The 17,536-nt window shown below is 40.5% G+C and overlaps 1 protein-coding gene across 4 annotated transcripts; it reads left to right on the forward strand.

Annotated features, from left to right (window-relative positions):
- Positions 1-860: 860 nt before the first annotated feature.
- PLEKHS1 (pleckstrin homology domain containing S1) lies at positions 861-16,661 on the forward strand. Of its 4 annotated transcripts, none has more exons than XM_079313093.1 (15): positions 886-1,036; positions 2,639-2,758; positions 3,182-3,273; positions 3,365-3,471; positions 4,764-4,898; positions 6,035-6,110; positions 6,749-6,856; positions 7,521-7,616; positions 10,668-10,781; positions 11,747-11,862; positions 13,163-13,366; positions 13,591-13,692; positions 14,059-14,194; positions 14,946-15,041; positions 16,650-16,661. In XM_079313093.1, the coding sequence occupies exons 2-14, from the start codon at positions 2,728-2,730 to the stop codon at positions 15,012-15,014; spliced, it is 1,386 nt and encodes a 461-aa protein (XP_079169219.1). In that variant the 5' UTR covers positions 886-1,036; positions 2,639-2,727; the 3' UTR covers positions 15,015-15,041; positions 16,650-16,661. The 4 variants fall into 4 exon arrangements, with proteins under 4 accessions (XP_079169220.1, XP_079169219.1, XP_079169218.1 ...); XM_079313092.1 differs by having other exon boundaries at positions 14,946-15,037; XM_079313094.1 differs by lacking the exon at positions 16,650-16,661 and having other exon boundaries at positions 861-1,036; positions 10,671-10,781; positions 14,946-15,098.
- Positions 16,662-17,536: the final 875 nt, after the last annotated feature.

Genomic DNA, 17,536 nt, shown 5'->3' on the forward strand with positions numbered 1-17,536 from the left:
GTATCAGCATAAAATACCTGAACACACTGCCACAGAGGAAAATAACATGGAAATATTAACTTAGAGTAGAAGTGAAAGACAGAGAGAGAAAAACATCCCCTTGCATCAGGACCAGGATCTCTGCTGGATGAGAATTACTTTAGATCATGTCCAGAAAAAAATTGCTATTATTTCAAAAGAAGATTGTGTACCATCAGACATCACCCCTGAGTGGTGATGGTGACATAGCTGAGAGTTGTGCCAGCCCATGAGCCTGAAGAAGAAGAAGCCTCAGAGTGAGGAAGCTTGACCCTTTTACTAGAGCAGAGCCAGGCTGCTGAATTTAAGAGCTGCAGAGTGTTTTAGCTCTTTCCCCTGATCAAATTTATGACTGTTTTCTATCTGAAAGCAATTCCCTTGCCACCTGCAGGATTAGCCAGATGGTTTAGTGTGTAAATCCACTTTCATTATTGATACATTGAATGTTTCTGGAGAGAATCCCAAAAATTCACTTACAGCCAAGACTAACACTGAAATTACCTTGTCTTGACATAGGCAGCATAAGAAACCCTGGCATTGTATGTTTAACTAAATGCTGTTTAAATCTGAAATTAGTTTCACTTTATGGTACCTTTATGATTTTTTAGAGTTCTTACTGTTGCTTTATATTCCAGCCTAGAACAGGAAATGAAGGGACTGTTCAGAAAGCTGTACCAACAAAACCTAAACAATCTATCTCCAGGCTTTTTTTCTGTATAGGAGACATTTATCACTGCCCCTAATGTGCATATTTTTCATTGCTTCTAAGTGAGTATTAATCTTCTGGATTTCCCCTTTTCCAGAGCAGTCTTTAGTTTGCTTCCCATGCAGAAAGAGGAATTTCCTTGTGGGTCATATTTCAGGGTGTTTTATTTATAAGAGGGCAGTCACAATTCAGGGCAAGGACACACCGTGTTTTGCTGCAGGAGGCAGTGCAGGAAATCTGGATTTACTTGAAGGTGTATTTCTCTAAACTCTTCTTCACCATGGAGACTTTTTTTTTGTAAGTATTAACACAGTTTGTTTTCCTTATCTTGGAAATTTTTGAAGGTTTGTAATAGCTTACATCATAATGATTTGAGGCATTTTATTTGCGTTTTGAATGAAGTGTCTCATTGCATTTCAAAAGGTTTGGAGCAATCAAATCCCTGAATGCCTGGCATACAAAAATCTGAGGGGATATAAACACAGAATCGGCATTTTTGAATTAGACATAACTTGTTTACAATGTTGCTTTCTGTTGAAAAGACAATTAAATGTAACAATTAAAAACTTTTTCCCAAAAGACAGAGTGAGATAGCACAACTAATCTCACAGGTATTTGTCTTCCCACATGCAAATCTTGACTTTTACTGACATCCAGAAGAGACTTTCATCCTGCCAGAGACTCTTGGAGCATTGTTTTGTAGTAATTGCATCGTTTGCCAGTGGAGGTGACTGCCAGTCACACTGAACAGAACAATACATTGCCTTTCATTGCAACCCCAGGTGTGCCCCTACTATTGACTCTGTGTACAGTCATTTTTAGTTTTGGAAATTGCTTTTTTGTCCTTTTATTTTTCTGGCAAGCAACAGATGAAAACTCTAGAAGGATATTTTATAACAGTTTGTCACAGCATTTGTACAACAAGCCTTTCTCCCCAAAAGGCAAAAATTGCAAAATTTCCCTGAAAAAAACCTCAAATAATAAGGACAGAAATGTCCTTAAGATGGACTTAAGTTTACAGTGGGTCATTCCCATTTGCAGCCTGGAACAGGAGGAATGAAAGGCTATAGTTTTAGTTGTGTCTCAGGGGTAAAATTCCATGTATAACCCACCCAATTCCTGACCACCCTACTCCTGACTCTACCATGTTTACTTTTGGCACCATGGAGTGAATCACTGAAGAAACAGAAACAGAGGAAAGCCCTTAAATCTCTCACTGCAACCAGGGATCAGTAAAGAACCAGAGAACAGCACTTGTGATCCTCCAGGTTTTCCCAGGAGAGGCTCTGTGGCTTCAGGTGGCACAAGAGGGTCTGTGCAACCTCCTTGTAGGTAAAACAACTTCCAGCCAAGATCTGAGTTTGCAGGGAATGAGAGTTTTGAGGTAAGACAAGGGGAAACTTTTGAAAAGACATTGTTTTAATATGAAAAATTTGTGAATTATTAAAATTGCCATAGTATTATAACTGTATTTTCTACATATTTTTTTAAACTCTTTGGGCCAAGTTATGCCAATTTTATATAGGACTGATCATACTGGTAAAGCAGTGTCAAAACCATACATGGATGCAGTATTCCAGATTACAGGTGTTGTGACCAGTGCAAAAGAAGGGGCCAAAATAAGTTCTTTTGGCAGCTCTCATCACTTCTAGGCAAATCATCTTTTTGACCTATAAAAATGGACAATATTTGTTATTTGTAATTTCGCGATTGTAAAATAACAAATATAGCATATAGGGTATATTGTAAAATACCAAATATAGCATATCGTGTTTAATTTATTATGATATAAAATTATTTATAAATATATTTAAATTAATAGTTACTGTGGCTATTTTATGTGTTTTGATCATCAGTATGAAAATGAACAGTTGTAAGATTTTTTGTTGTTTTCTCAACAGCAATTGTGTGTAGTGAAATGCTGCTCAGCAGCAGGCAAACTGAAAGGAATTAGCTTCAACATTTTTGCTCTTTTTCTTATCTGAGTTGAAGAAATAATCAGGATGGCTTCTACAAGTAAAAGAAATTCTGCAGGTACAAAATTTCTTGTACTAAAATTTGTCAGTAGTAAAGTTGGGAGATGATCTATCCTTAGCTGATTGAATGCCACTTATTAATTTCTTTAGGGGTGCATTTCCTATCACTAATTATGGAGCTAAATAAGACCAGAGCCCAAAAGTTAAATAAGATCAATTAAATAAGGCAGCAGCTCATGGCATCTTCTGAGCTCCTGTGTTTTCACTACCATTATTTTGCAGTTTGGGCCAGTTGTCAGCACTAACATCAGGAAAGCAGGGGCTGGTTCTATGTTTTATAACTTTGATTTGTGTTTGTCTTATGGTCATTTAAGCACAGAAACCCAGTGCTAAGCAACAATTCCCAGTTCAAACAGGTCTTTTAAAAGAGATTAATTGGCAGCAAGTTAAGTAATGGTGCTGTTCATTTCTCTTTGATTAGTGAGAATTCAAAATACATTTTGCCCTGAAGGTGGAGTCTGCAAGCACGGATTCCTCATCAAATCACCACCTCTTCAACTCTTCAGCTCCCAGGTATACTAGCACAGATTAGTCATATTTCAGCAATCCCTCATAACTGCTCTCCTGAATCTTAATGAGAGACAAATTGCTTTTTCTTTGGCAGAATTCCTGGAAAAGGCGTCTTTTTGTCCTGTCCAAGTCCAGCACAGGGAATTACATCCTGAAGTATCTAAAAGGCCAACATGTGAAAGGCTCCATAGCTGTTGATCAGTATGTAGCTCAAATGCATCATCTTTTTTTGTTTTAAGTCATGTACCAGCACTCTTCAATGGCCACTGATTGTACAAGCACTTGCTGCTGACTGAACAAATCAGGATTGGGTCCTTAATTCAAACCAAATGAATTGCACACAAGAGTCCCTTGGGATTTGCAGGCTTTGGGTGCAATTATGATATGTAGAAGTGAAAATCCTGAATTGATCTGTTGTAATTTACTTTTGTGTGAGTGATGGCTGTGATGTATCTGCCAAAGAGATACCTGGCTTGGCTCCAGGATCCCAGGCTGTGTTCCTGCAGCAGAGCACATTTCACCTCGTGTGAGGACAGGCTGTGGCACCCTTTCCCAGCTTACAGCTTCACAAAGTGCCTTGCAGGTTTGTGCAAAGGTCTCCTGGCTTTCTCATAAACCTGATTGTGGTTACTCTCTGCCTCTTATTCCTCCAAGAAGTTGCTCTGCTTGTCTTGTTTGGGTTGGTCATTCATTCCTAGTGCAAGGCTGAGTGTCACTGGCTTTGGACTGGCACCCTTTGCCATGTCATGGGTGGTATGACATTTGTGCAAGGGAAACAGGAAATGCAATGGGAAATGTAAACATTTTTCTGTCAGGTCTAGAGGTTAATACTCCAGCCTTCTGGAATTGTTAGGCATGGAGGTCACTAACCACATTGCTATTGTGCTTCCTCCATTAAAAGGATTTACATTGTGAGGCTTTCAAAAGTATTGCATCTTGCTCAGTGGTCTGTGGTTACATTATTACCATAATTATTGTTGTTATTACTTTTATTAATTTGACTTCTTGGAAGTTAATGGAAGTAGTGCTTCAAGTGTTTCAAGTATCCATTAAGAGTACTTCTGTTCCTCTTCCCCTCCATTAAAACACTATTAATATAAAATTAGTTTTTAATCAAATCTATTGTTTTATAGTGGTTAAAAAACTTCCACAATATTTTTTTTTTTTTAATATTGCTTCTTTTCAGGACTCTGAATTAAAACAAAAGCCCCCTTTTCCAGAAATGAGCATCCATAGTCTGGGCACTTTGCAAAAACTAATTTTATATTTTTGCCTGGAGATTTTCTTCATTGCAAGACCATCTCTTTTGAATGTGTCCATTTATTTTCTTGAGCACTTTTTTTCTGTGGAAAAATGTTGAACTTTTCCCTTGTAGACTTCATAATTTTATTCTGTGCTTGAAGTATAGTATGGACATGCGCATACATATGTGTGTCTATTTGTATGTAACTGTATATAGTCATATGGGATGTTTCATGTGGTTATCTTCACAGAATGATAAGTATTGAAGTTGGCATACGTAATGCTGAAATTATGGAAACGGTGAGGAAGATGTTCAAATGCCTTCCTGAGCAGGTGATGTCCCTCAGCACTGGAAACAGATGTTACTACTTCATAGGGGACAGCAGGTGGGCAGAGCAAGATGCCAGTGTGACAGTTCTGTTAAACTAGTGTTTAAACTAATGTTAGCAGCACTAAGCTGCTGCCCCAGGTAGGACCTTGCTCCTTCACAGACACTCCCTTCCCTTCTGTGTCTCAGCTGGTGATGGCACAGCTCTGGGATGAGGGCATTCAGCTGCCTGATCCAATGGAAAACAGATTTTTTTCTGTGGCATTTCCTCCCCTTACTCGTGGGTGGGTTAATTTTCTGCTGTTTCAGGCAGGTGAGCTCCTGTTCCCTGTGGGGCACAGAGCTGGCAGTGGGGATGGCAGGGGCAGTGTCTCAGCATGGCAGTGCCATTTCAGACTGTGCTGCTTAGAGAACAGGAAAGAGCAGAGACCTTTGCTTTCTCAGCCTGCAGCTCCTGGGAGTTAGAAAAGGTTCTGCTCCTCATGGATAAACCACAGGGAATAATATTGCCTGAGAACTAGGTTATTAATTAAGGGTAAAATTCTCCCAAAGGAAAACAGATCCCATAAGTTCTGACTGGGGCTTTTGCTGCAGCAGGGAGGTGCAGTCCCTGCTTTTTCAGGCTGGAATTGAGCAGGGGGGTTTCTGTGGAGGTGATCAGCCAAGGCTCAGTCAGGTGAGGGAGGAGGATGTTTGTCACAGTGCTCCTGTACTGCAGGTTCCCAGCATCTCTTCAGTTTCCCAGTCACGAGGGTGTCAGGGGAATTTTTACCTTTTTGCAGAAGAGCAGCTGATGTGTGAAATTCTGATAAGAAGAAAAACACATACCTGAGTGCTACTTGAGCGTGCCACCCAATGCCCTCCCCCTGGGCACAGCCCACACTCAGTGGGAAACATTCCAGCATTAATCCAACTAAATCCACTGCAAGCATGAAAAACAGCTTCCACCATCCTTTCATGGCATGTTTCTCATCCTGATGGCCCAAATGTATTCCCAAGCCTTGTTAGCTCTCTGAGTCAGACTTTCCATCTGGCTATGACCACAAAGCACTCTTTCCTGAAAGGCAGGTGCAGGGTTTTCCCCTTGATCTCTGGAATTTTTTGGTTTTGGCCCCACAGGATGAAGTAGGTAGGCAAAAGGATTGCCCTTGTGTGTTACATGTCAGTAAGTTTTCATTCTTCTTCCAACTTCAGGCAGGAAATAGAGGACTGGGTCACTCTGATATCTTCAATCTGCAGGGAGGACAAAAGAAGTGGATGCTGCCCTCAGGTGACATGTTACTGTACTTTTTTTTAGATAAAAAAGGTATTTCTTTTTTCATTACAAAACTGTGCAAAGGAATTTTCCTGATCTTTGCCTTGCAAGTTGCCTCTGACCTTGGTTATTCAGAAATTCATTTTCATATAAATGCTGTACCCTGGCTTTATGCATCAAGCAGGCATTGTACAGTCTGCCTGCACTGGGACTGATTTTACATAGAAGAAATCTCTTTGAAGAATAAGCCATATGGAAATGAGGGGAGGATGGATATTATGCTGCAAAGAACAGCACCTTTGATACATCAGAGTGAAAACTTGTGTATTATACTTAGTGGGTGCATTTCAGATATATTTACATGTTGCTTTGCATCAGTCTGTCAGTGTTATAAATCATCTGGAAGCCCTGGTGGTTCAAGCTCAGGCCCAAGTTTCTTCACCTTGCCCACCAGTTTAGGCTCAGCACTAAGTACTCACATCCCTGCAGCTTCCAGACAGCTCAAAATGCAAGCAGGGTCAATTTATGTCTGCCTGAAAAATGCCATGCAGACAATGCCTCTGAGCCACTGGAAATAAAATTTCCTCTAGTGAGATGTGTCACACACATCAACAAGTGCCTGTTTTCTTATGCTGCTTTTCCCTTATTTCTAGAACCAAGATCTTTTAAATCCAGAAGTCAGAAGCCGTCCTTCCTCTTTGCCACTGTCCTTTAATTCTGTAGATGTGACCAACTTTCCAGACAGGCAAAGCTACCAGAAGGTAAACAAATTAACTGTCCTTAATGAGTCTGTGCCTGGGCATGACTGTGAAATTTCTTTTGCATGGCTGTTTTTTCTCATCAGAAGTTGTTCAGAGTTTCTGCAGTGGGTACCTGGGTGGTTGTTCTGGTGGGGATCCTGAGTAGGATCTGGATGGTAACACCACAAAATCCTCACAAGGGAAAAACTTTTGAGGCAAGTCTGCATGTGAGCAAGAGCAAAGAGACAATTCTCACTGGTTGTCTCACCTGACTGGCAAATGTTAGTGCACATTAAATAAATTCTTCAAGATTTGCTTTGACATGCCTTGGCAGAGGCATGTGATGATTGTTTTGGCAGCTTCTAGCCACATTCCTCCTGATTTGTGAGTGTGCTTTTATTTATCACTCTCTTTTTAGGCTGTAAAGCTTAGAGCAGAGTTCAGATCCAATTCCTCTCTGCCTTACTGACTTTCCCCTCAATATTTAAATAGAATGGAGGGGAAGCATTGCTGCTGTCCCACAGCAATTTTAGTCCAGGTATCAGGGTGAAATAGCAGCCAAGGAATTGCTGGGTTTCTGTATCCACAAAACTCTCTGCAAATGGCCTGGCAGAGAAAGCTGAATGTGGGTCAAGCACCTCCAGTGTATCTTTATGAGGAGTCAACTTTTTTCCTTTCTATACAGGAGAATGGTTCCTCAGAAGACAAGAACAGGCCTTATTCAGATCCTGGCCCCCATCAGACTCAGTGTGACTCACCAAGAGAAGTTTTTCCAAGCCTGGTGAGCAGAACAAATCAAACAGCTCTTGCCTTGTTCCATCTGCAGAAGTGAATATTGGCTTTTATCTCACCTGGATATCTGTGGCTGCAGATTATCCACCTACTTTCCTAGCACATCAAGTTGATTTCCACTGTGAAAGTTTCCTAAATATTTAGCCTGTTTTCTTGTTTACCACTGAAAATTATCTAAAATCCTGCTTGAAAAACCTGTGTTTGTTTGGGGGTTTTGGAGTCAGAGCCTCAGGGCCTCTGTGCAGCAGCTGGAACTTGTGGCTGCTCTCTCAAACTTGATGAAGAAAGCTCTGCATTTGCACTGACTGGGGATTTGTCCCTCTCTGCACATTTCTCAGCTGTGCCTCAGTTCTTCTTAAGTGGTTTGTTTCTTCAGCCTTTGCCAGTAGCAATCGAGTCGATGTAACTAAATTACAGAACAAGAGCTTGTTAAATTGAGGCACATCTTAGAACTGACCTTCTGTCAGCATTAATATGTCTTCAAGTCATTTCACTTCCATATCTAGCAGGAGTGATTTGGAAAGATAAAAAGATGAATGTTATCTTGTATTACTGGCTAAGTGTTCTGACCTGTGTTCCCTGAGCTAGTGCCTGCAGCAATTTTCCCCTGCCATGGATTTCTGCCTTTGCAGCAGAGTCAAGAGGACAGAAGGCATGGCCAAGGCTCTACCACACCACTCTGCAGCTTAAACCCATCTGTATTGACAATTTATGCATTGAGCTATGACCTGGAGTGGCTGAGATACAGGGCAAAGGATCTGTTCTGCTATCACAGCTAACAGGGTGGTAAATCACATGCTGCAATCACCATCCTTGTATAGAGGCTGACAGCAAGTATGAGATAATACAGCTAAATTTGGTGGAAAGAAGTGAATAGTTGAAACTACATTGCAATGCCATGGGCAGTCAGCATAGCTCAGCTGGTGCACAGTACTTTATAAAGTTGCAGTAATTCAGTTGTGAGTCTGAGCTCTGAAATGCACTGACTTAACCCTTGGTCTGATTTTAACCAGTCCTGCTCTGGGTGTATGGCAAGAATTTCTTTGTGTCTGTTCCTTGTGCATGCCTTTTATGTCTTATTCATTAATTCTCCTCATACCTATGATGCCTCAGAGGGCAGGTATTATATGCAGCTGTTCAGGCTAGGACAGGCTGACCATGAGGGTTAAAAGATAAGGAATTTGGATTTTAGCTTTTTAGCCTGAAGCAGAGGGAATAGCACAAAGCTCATGTTTCTGTTTTGGCATGTGTGAAAATAAATAACCTTGCCGTATAGAGAACAAGAACCAACAATGTTTGTTCATGGGATAAAAATATTTCTCTTGCCTCATAAGTTTAACATCTGCTAACATCTCCAGACCTATTCTCTGCTCAGTGACATGTAGACAACTGACTTCCTAGATAATTCCTTGTATTTACTTCTTTTTAGCAGTGTGACTCCCCATTTCCCCATCTGATGTGTTTTGCTTTTTATTGGTGGTTCCCTCATCCAGGCCCAGACTTGGAAAACTCTTTGTGAAGTTTCTGTCACTCATGCAAACAGGATTCTCCATGTCAGTGAGTCTTGTCATGCTGGCAGGGACCCAGGAGGGATCTGGGGGCCTGGCTCCTTTTCAACCCACCCTTTGGAGCTACCAAACCTCATCTGACTCAGCAAATTCAGTACCAGATGTTTTGATACACAGCTTTCAACATCTGAAATGCATCAAATTAGAAGCCCTGCCTTGCATCACCCTCTAATATGCATTACTGTATTGCAGGCAACAGGGCATCCCTGGGATGTGTTCCACACCTGATTTTTTGAAAGAGGGATTCCTCTCTCTAAGGGGAACACATAATTTTCCTTAAGGAGTTTATAGGTAACAATGGCTCAGTTGTTCTCCAGGTTTCATTTCTATCTTTTGCTACAGCAAATTTTCTCCATAGTCTATTTTCTCTCCAATATAAATCCATATTGATTCAACAGACATTTGAAGTTTGTCCTGATTCCCATGACATGAGTTGATCTTAATGCCATCTATACCAAGAAGGAAAAAAATACAGTAATCATCCTTAATTAATATTCATTGCCAGTTTCTTCTTGTAACATGTAAGAAAGTAATTACTTTAATTTACTTTACCTTGAAAACAGTAATATATTCATGGCATATTTAGCAATTATTCCAATTATCACCATGGAAATCAAGGATGTAGGTGTAGAGATAAAAAACAGTTGCATCACAAGCATGGCTCAGAGAATTTAACTGGGAGGCAGCTAAATACTAATTACCATACTCTTCACTACAGTGAAGTCAACAACGAGGCAGAAAAATAAATAATTCATCTTTGTGACTTGAAAAGGTAAATTTGGTGGAGGCATTAATTTCTCCTTGGCTTACCAAATTGCTTCAAACTTAATGTTTCAGGTATTTATGAAGGCAGAATTTCACTCAGGACACAAAGGATTCTATGTCAGAGCTCCAGCCTTCTGCAGTACCTTTTTGTTCCAGAGAAGTATGAGACAATAAATTTCTCATTAGTCAGGGAAATCCCAAATTCATTCTTTATGACAACAGTTAAAAGCTGCTTTAAAACGACAAAAATATCCTAATTCACCCCTAGATTTCCTACAGATTTTCTTTCTAATGTAAGGACTTCAGAACTGATTGCAAAAAGGATATCTTTTCCACAGAAGGGACCCTAAATTCATGCAGATTAAACACAAAGTGTTTAAAACAGTTGATTTTTAGACAAAATAACAGGTTGTGATAATGAAATCAAGTGCAACAGCCTGGTGACCACTAATCCATCTATCAGAAATACTAATAGCTGTGGCTGGTTCTTTCTCTGTGCAACGAATTTCAAAATTACAGGCAGGAGCACAGATATAGAAACATTGTTATTAAAACAGGCTGGCTCTGAGCATATCTCACTTCAAGGACAAATGTATTTTACCAAGTTTTCTGTGAATATTTGCTGATTCTGTTGCTTCTCCACAAAAAGGAAAAATGCATGTTAATCCGTATAACTGAGCCTGCTAAATACAAACCCATTCTTTCAGCAGGATAAAATTCTGGGAAGAAGTGAGGAAAATCTGCTGCTGTCAGATGCAGAGGAAAGCATCAAAAAGGATGAGGAAGATTATTACCAAACTCCCAGCAATGTTTTGGCACAGGTAGTTTATCAGCTGTGAGTTCTGCTGGTCTGTTAAGAGCTCCAAGGACACAGGAGACATTTAATGAGCCTGGTAGGAGGAACCACCTGTACCTTGCAAAAGGAATATATAGATAAAGCAATAGCTAATAGAGCTTTCATTTATACAAGAAAAAAAATATGCTAAAATATGCTAAAGTGGCATTTTGACAAAAACATTGCTGATTTTGTTGAAATTCCCCAAATTGACTGTTTCATTGTAAATTACTTTTGCCTATTGTATAATGGGGTAGAGTTGTTTTTTTTTCTGAAAGTGAAAACTGCATTTAGAGAATGTAACAGTACATTAGCTTTATATCTGTTGAAATGTAATTCTGTTGGAGCACCAGTAAGCTGCATAAAAGCAGCACTTTTAAAACACTGCAGTACATTTTGGTATCTACACTTCACTGTGAAACAAGGCAGCAGGGGAAATTGTGCTGTTAATTTGATACAAATTTTGACACCCAGTTTGGAAGGCTAATTTCTCTAGGCTTCCCATGCAATTAGTGGTCAGGAGAATATAAGTGGTCAGTTTTCTGCAGAAGTCACAGACTCTACATCTGACTAAAGGACATTAACAATGGCCATATGGTCATGCAATCTAAGTGCCCTAAGTCAAGCACACCCAGAGAGCAACTCTCCTTTTTCAGCCTGCTTAAATATAAAGGCAACATTTTTGTTGTTATTGTTGTTTTTTATTTTTTCTGTGGCAGTACTTGAGAGTATAGCTGGTCATGTCCCAGTCTGGCAGTGCCAATAATTCCAGCATTAACTTGCAAGTTTCAAGCACCCTTCTAGCTCCCAGTTTCTGGGAATTGACTGATTTAAGGAAACCCAGGCTATATTAGCCAATATGTTTAAACAGCATGAGCACTGAACAAAATAAAGAAATTAATGGGGGTTTCTTTTGTAGGCAATGACATTACTTCTGTCTGTTTCTGACAGTGCACTACTGAAGTATCAAAGCCTGACCCTACAGCTGAATCTGATGTCTCTGTGCAAGAGATGCCAGTGCAGAGCAACCCAGTAAAGGAGAACATTTACATGTCAATGAAATCACTGTAAGTAACAACTTCATTAAGGTTTTGGAAATTAAAACTGACATAGCAATAGAGATAGAGCTGACATCTCTGGTATTTGCATAACAAGATCTAGAGGCTGCATCTTGTTTCAATGTTGGATCTTCACAAAGTTCAGCACTCATGGGACCACTGGAGTCAAATTCAAACTCATCAACATGGAATTTTAGCTCACACTGCAGACTTCTGCACTTACACAGGCTCTGACTATACAATGCAGCACCTTTTGTTGACTCATACTTTTTCTGAGTTTTCATGACACAACATCTCACCACTTTATTGAGTCACAGCGGCCAAACTCCAGCAACCTTTCAGACAGGTGCTCTCCAAAGCAGGCAGCATTATCCAGAGGTTAAAAGAGAAAGGTAGAGATGGGGCATTAGCTCCCAAATTTCCCATTAAGAAGTTATATGAGTGAGGACATGTCCTGCCTTTCATTTTGCCATCCAAAGAACAGCTCTGTCTGTCACTGTGTGTTTTGAAGAAAGTGTTTGCCACGACACAAAGAAGGACCTGAACTTTATGTAACAGTTTTAGGGCCACAAGAAAACTTTACAACCTCCACAATATAGCACTGAACACTGAAGAGAATTATGCCAGCAGGATAAAGCTCCTCCTGAGCCAGATGAGTGGTCAGCAGCTGTTAACTGTGGTCTGACACCTATGGCCAGTCAGATCTTAGGCTACATGGAGGGAGGCAACTGGAAATGCAGACCCACTAACCAGTCAAGCCCAATAGATTAATTCAAGCTTGTCTGTGTCTTTGGGACTCCCCCCAAATGGGATTACTATAAAAACCCCACAGGGTTATGCCATCTGAGTTAAAATATGCCAAGAGCAGCTTTTGCTACTAACCCCAGTCTTGTTTGGGGCACAGTGGGGAGTCAGCTTTAAGTAATATTAAGCTTATCAAATAAAACTGAAAGGAGTTCAAGTAGTTCTGAGTTATCACATCTCCCAAGAGATAGCTTTACATCCCTGCAGAACCCAGTACAGCCAAGTCCAACAATCTGTACTCAGTTTCTTTGTCAAGGCATGCTGTGAGCTAAAATGTTTCCAGACTTAATAAATAGTTTTTGCATACTGAAAACGTTTATTTTGAGATTTATGGTACATTTTTAGAAGGGCTGTTTATTTTACTTAGATTTTATTTTGTCCACTGGATATTCTACAAGAACTTGTTATTCTTTGCTTTATTGAGGGCTGCTTGATCCATCTTCAAAAACAGCAAGAGTGCCTGGAATTGTCAAACCCCTTAATTTTTATCATTATTCCTCTTTAGTACACTGCTGGATGAGAGATGCCAGCTCACGTGCAGACATGATGGGCTCCCATCCCCTCCCAACTGCCAGAACAACAGCCCAAAATACTTGGAAGCAGACAAAGACACAAAATTACCAGAAAGCAGCACTAGCCTGCAGCCAACCCTCCAGAGAAGACAAAACTCTTTACCCCTCTCAGTGGTTCACTTGTCTATCCTGCTCAGGTAAGTGTCTTCTCCAGCTGGTTGCAGAGAAGACAAATGTGTTCATGGGTTCCATCTTGCCAAGCCTGCCAGCATTCCAGGAGCACTTGGATGATGCTCTTAGTCATAGCAATTAGTTTTAAGGAGTCTGCAAGGAGCAGGGAGTTGGACTCAATAATCCTTATGGGTCCCTTCCAGTTTGAGCTGTTCTGTGATTTCTGTGGTCTCTGATGTTTTTCTTGCAGTCAAGTTACAGATGAGATGCAGCTGCAGAAACTGGATATTTTTGTACCCCTGGCTGATATTAACAATTACCTAAAACTTACTGAAGCAGCAGGACGAATATGGTAAGTCTGGATGTCTTGTGACAGTGCCTGTGAGATGGGAACAAGTGACAGGCACAGAAGTGTTCAACTATAGACACCCATGTGCAGTTTTGGCAGGGCAGAACAGAGCAGGGGCAGTGCTTGTTGACACTTCAGGGATTCCCCCTGCTCTCTCAGATTCTTTGTGCACTTGAGTTTATATTTCAAATGCTGTTGTAAAGGTCTCTACAGAATCCAGCATGCTGTGTAATAATTAGTGATGGTTTCAATCAGAATCAGATCAGAAAGTCAAAGTCATTGGAAGCAGGTGTCATTTCCAGAGGGCAGCCCCTCAGTGCACTGCACTGACTGAATATCTGTGTGTTTCCTTTCCTCTGCCCTCCACAGCGTTTCCCAGTGGGCTGGTCCTTGCAGGCTGGGCTGTTTGTTTAACCACGGGGACCATGTGGTGGCTGTGAATGATCTGCAGCCCCAGGGTGTGGAGGAGGCTTACTTCTTCATCAGCAGGTCCACAAGAAAGGAGGTGAGCTTGACTTAAATGTATCAAGCCAAATGAGAAAGAAAATTCCCTTTTTGCATTTCAAGAGGCTCAATTCAAAGCAGTTTACTCTGGTCTAGGTTTGGCATGAATAACTCCAGCACCAAATATCTGCTCAGCATCATTCTGATGTGGTGTCTTGTATTCCTGAGCTGTGGGGAATGCAAGGCCAGCACTGCAGAGCTTGAAGGAGAGTTTGAGCAACACCAAGAGATGTTACTAGGAAACCATAACCTAGAGTAACTTGGGATTTTTTTGCCTAAGGCATATAAATTGCAAGTTTTCGGAAATAAATCATTGCCTCCAGTAGATGTGTGGTTGCTTACAGTGGTTTGGGGTATTGAGGGCAGAGCCCTGGACTATTACTACATCCTATTGCTTATCAAGCAGTACATATTTTGTGTCAGACTGTATTCTTTGAAAAACGTGGGACATTTCTAAGATATTCTTTAACCCAACTCTGATCTCCAGTGTGTTTCTGAATTCATATTTCAGTATTCAGGTTCATGACCCATATTCAAACACATTCATTTTTGAATTCTGCTGAGAAAGTTGAGGTCATGAGATGCTATTGCCATCCAAAGAAACGAAAGCCAGTCTCAGCAAGAAAAAAAATATTCATCTCTCTTAATGGGGAATTTTTATTTAGCTGCTTCAAATACAAGTCATATAGTTGCACAAATGTTGATCAGATATAACAAGCTATAAAAATGTCCTTTTTTTTTCTTTTTTTAAGGTGAAACTTACTGTATGTAGGATTCCACATTCAGACATCTTCCATGCTAAAGGCTGCTCATGTTCCTGAGAAAAAAAGACCTCAATGATTAAGTAAGTGCCAAAACTCAAGGGAGAAGATCAGGGAGGAGAAGGTGATGTATGGAATATAGAGATAATCATCTTTCATCATCATTCATCATTCTAGAGAATGCAGATTTCCTTTTATGTCCTAATAACTTGTTTGGTGGCATGAATGGCATGCATTTGTCTTATATTTCATGTTGGCATGTATTTCTGTAACATGAGAGAAAATTATTGTCAGATAATTTACGTGATCTTTGCACTGTGTATACTTTTCATTTCAGCAGAAAATGCTGGTTTGTGCCTCTGCTCACCTCTTTACACTGAGTTACAATGATTTATTACTGAACTTCTGATCAGTTAGAGGTGAGCAGACAATGAGCATTTGGACTAAAGCTGTGTTTTCCCTGGATTCTCCTTAGCTACAAAAAGGCTCAAGTGAGCTAAAAGCTGCAGTGTTGGAGGAAAGGCTTGTGTATAAAATATTGTGTAGTGATTCAGTGGGGCCTCCTTTTGTGTTATGTCCCTCTTATGATACAGCCACAAAAATATGTGTCTGGAGCACCTTTGTGTTCACCGACATCAAAATAAGCCCTAAGTGAAAAGGAATGAATGGATTTGGGAGGGAGAAGGGCTGGCCTGCTCTGTGAAAGGGTTCCTGGTAAAGACAGCTGGGAGAACCACAGAGAGAAATGATGTAGCTGAAGGCATGTGCTCTCCCCCCAGTGCAAACAGAATTCACTGTTTCCCACAGAGAATGTTTGGATGCTACCAGGTAGTACCACAGAGATGTCAGTGGTGCAGCAGCATTTCCAGAGCAAGTGCTTATTTTTTCCCCAAACAAGAATATTTCCTGTAAATATTTATTTGTGGACATGCCTTCCTCACATCGCTACCATAGAAATATGACTAATTTTCAGCTGATAGCACACCAAAAGGAAATTGATGAGGAACTGCCTTCAGGAGAGCTCCAGTGGATGCCAAAAGGGAGCTTTGTCCTGTCCTCTTTTGCTTACAGCACCGTGCTGGGACATGGCAGGACACATCCCTGTGCCCTGGATGAACATGGACATTGTGTGGAAATTTGTACACACACACATTGCTGTAAAATAGAGACTGTCAATATACAGTGATGTGGAAACAAACAGAATCACTGGGTTTGAGTACTGATAATTTTATCTTGCCAGATACAACCAAAATAACTACTAGGTTTACCAGACACAGGATTACTGAGATTAAAAGCTTTATATCAGCTTTGATTAAGGTGGATTTGGCTCAAATGAGGCATTTATCCAGCCTCCAATTAAATAAGGCCAAGTTGGCTACTACAGAAAGGAACTACACTCTCTAAAAATCACCATTGCTGCAACTTACTTCAATAGTAAATTTAACAAATGTGCTGAACTTTTAAAAAAATCATTATAAAATTTTATTCAGCTGAAGATGAAAACAGTATAGTGTAACTCAAAACAGGCAAACACAAATATGTATGCAATCTATTCAGACTCAGCTCCTGTTCAAAAGATTAATTTCCTGACTGAATGTTTCCACAGCCTGTCACTTCTGCTTTTGAGATAAGAGTGTTTGGGACATGCTTGTTTCTCAAGGTGGAAAAGACCACAATTTGATTTTGCTGTTTCAGGGGTGTTCAAAGACCTGTTTGTGCTGAATTCTGCATAAATACAGAGGAAACTCCCAGTTCTGGAACTACAGAGGCTGAAAATGAAGAAAACACATTCCTTGGGAGCTCTTCTCCAAAGCTGCTATGGGAGTGCTTTGCTCTGCACTGCTGCTTTGAGCACAACAAATCCATTTCTGCCCAAGGAGCCCCAGGGGGATGGGATGGGATGGGATGGGATGGGATGGGATGGGATGGGATGGGATGGGATGGGATGGGATGGGATGGGATGGGATGGGATGGGATGGGATGGGATGGGATGGGATGGGATGGGATGGGATGGGATGGCTGGCTACCACTGCACTGTAACTCTCTCAGTTTGCTAGCACAGTCCCCATGGCTGAATTCTGAAATCACACATCACCTACTTCAAGAGCATCTACTCAGGATGTCATCCTCAGCCTTTCCTGGCCAAAGTTTGCATCAACTCTTCTTCTGAACTTTGGAAAAGTAAAGTCCAAACTTTCCTGTGTTGTTCCAAGACTCGTATCTCTGTAAAATTAGGATTTTTTTTTCCTAATATTTATCCTAGACATTTTTTTCATAAAATTACATTACTTTTTCTTGCCCTCTTTTCAGTGGGCATAGAGAACATTTGGATTGCCACTGTCTACAGAGAAATCTTATGGAAGGTATTTTTTCTACCTGTTCTCCCTTCTCTCTTCTTAGAACAAACATCCTGCATTCTTCCATCATATTTTTAAGCAGTTCCTGAAGATGGCCACATGACACTGAACTGAGAGACAAATACCATATGTTTCCAGTTATGGATGAACAAAGCAGATGAAAAAATTGAAATTAAAATAAAATTCAAAAGCCATGAAGCAATTTCCTAGAACTTCAAAGAGAAA

Source organism: Erithacus rubecula (assembly GCF_903797595.1).
Source record: "Erithacus rubecula genome assembly, chromosome: 9".
In the NCBI taxonomy this organism is placed as follows: Eukaryota; Metazoa; Chordata; class Aves; order Passeriformes; family Muscicapidae; genus Erithacus; species Erithacus rubecula.

Coding starts and splice junctions, on each gene's coding strand:
- PLEKHS1 (XM_079313093.1), top strand. CDS start 2,728: ATGGCTTCTACAAGTAAAAGAAATTCTGCAG. Junction 6,857..7,520: donor ACAGGCAAAGCTACCAGAAG/GTAAACAAATTA, acceptor CTTTCTATACAG/GAGAATGGTTCCTCAGAAGA. Junction 11,863..13,162: donor TACATGTCAATGAAATCACT/GTAAGTAACAAC, acceptor ATTCCTCTTTAG/TACACTGCTGGATGAGAGAT.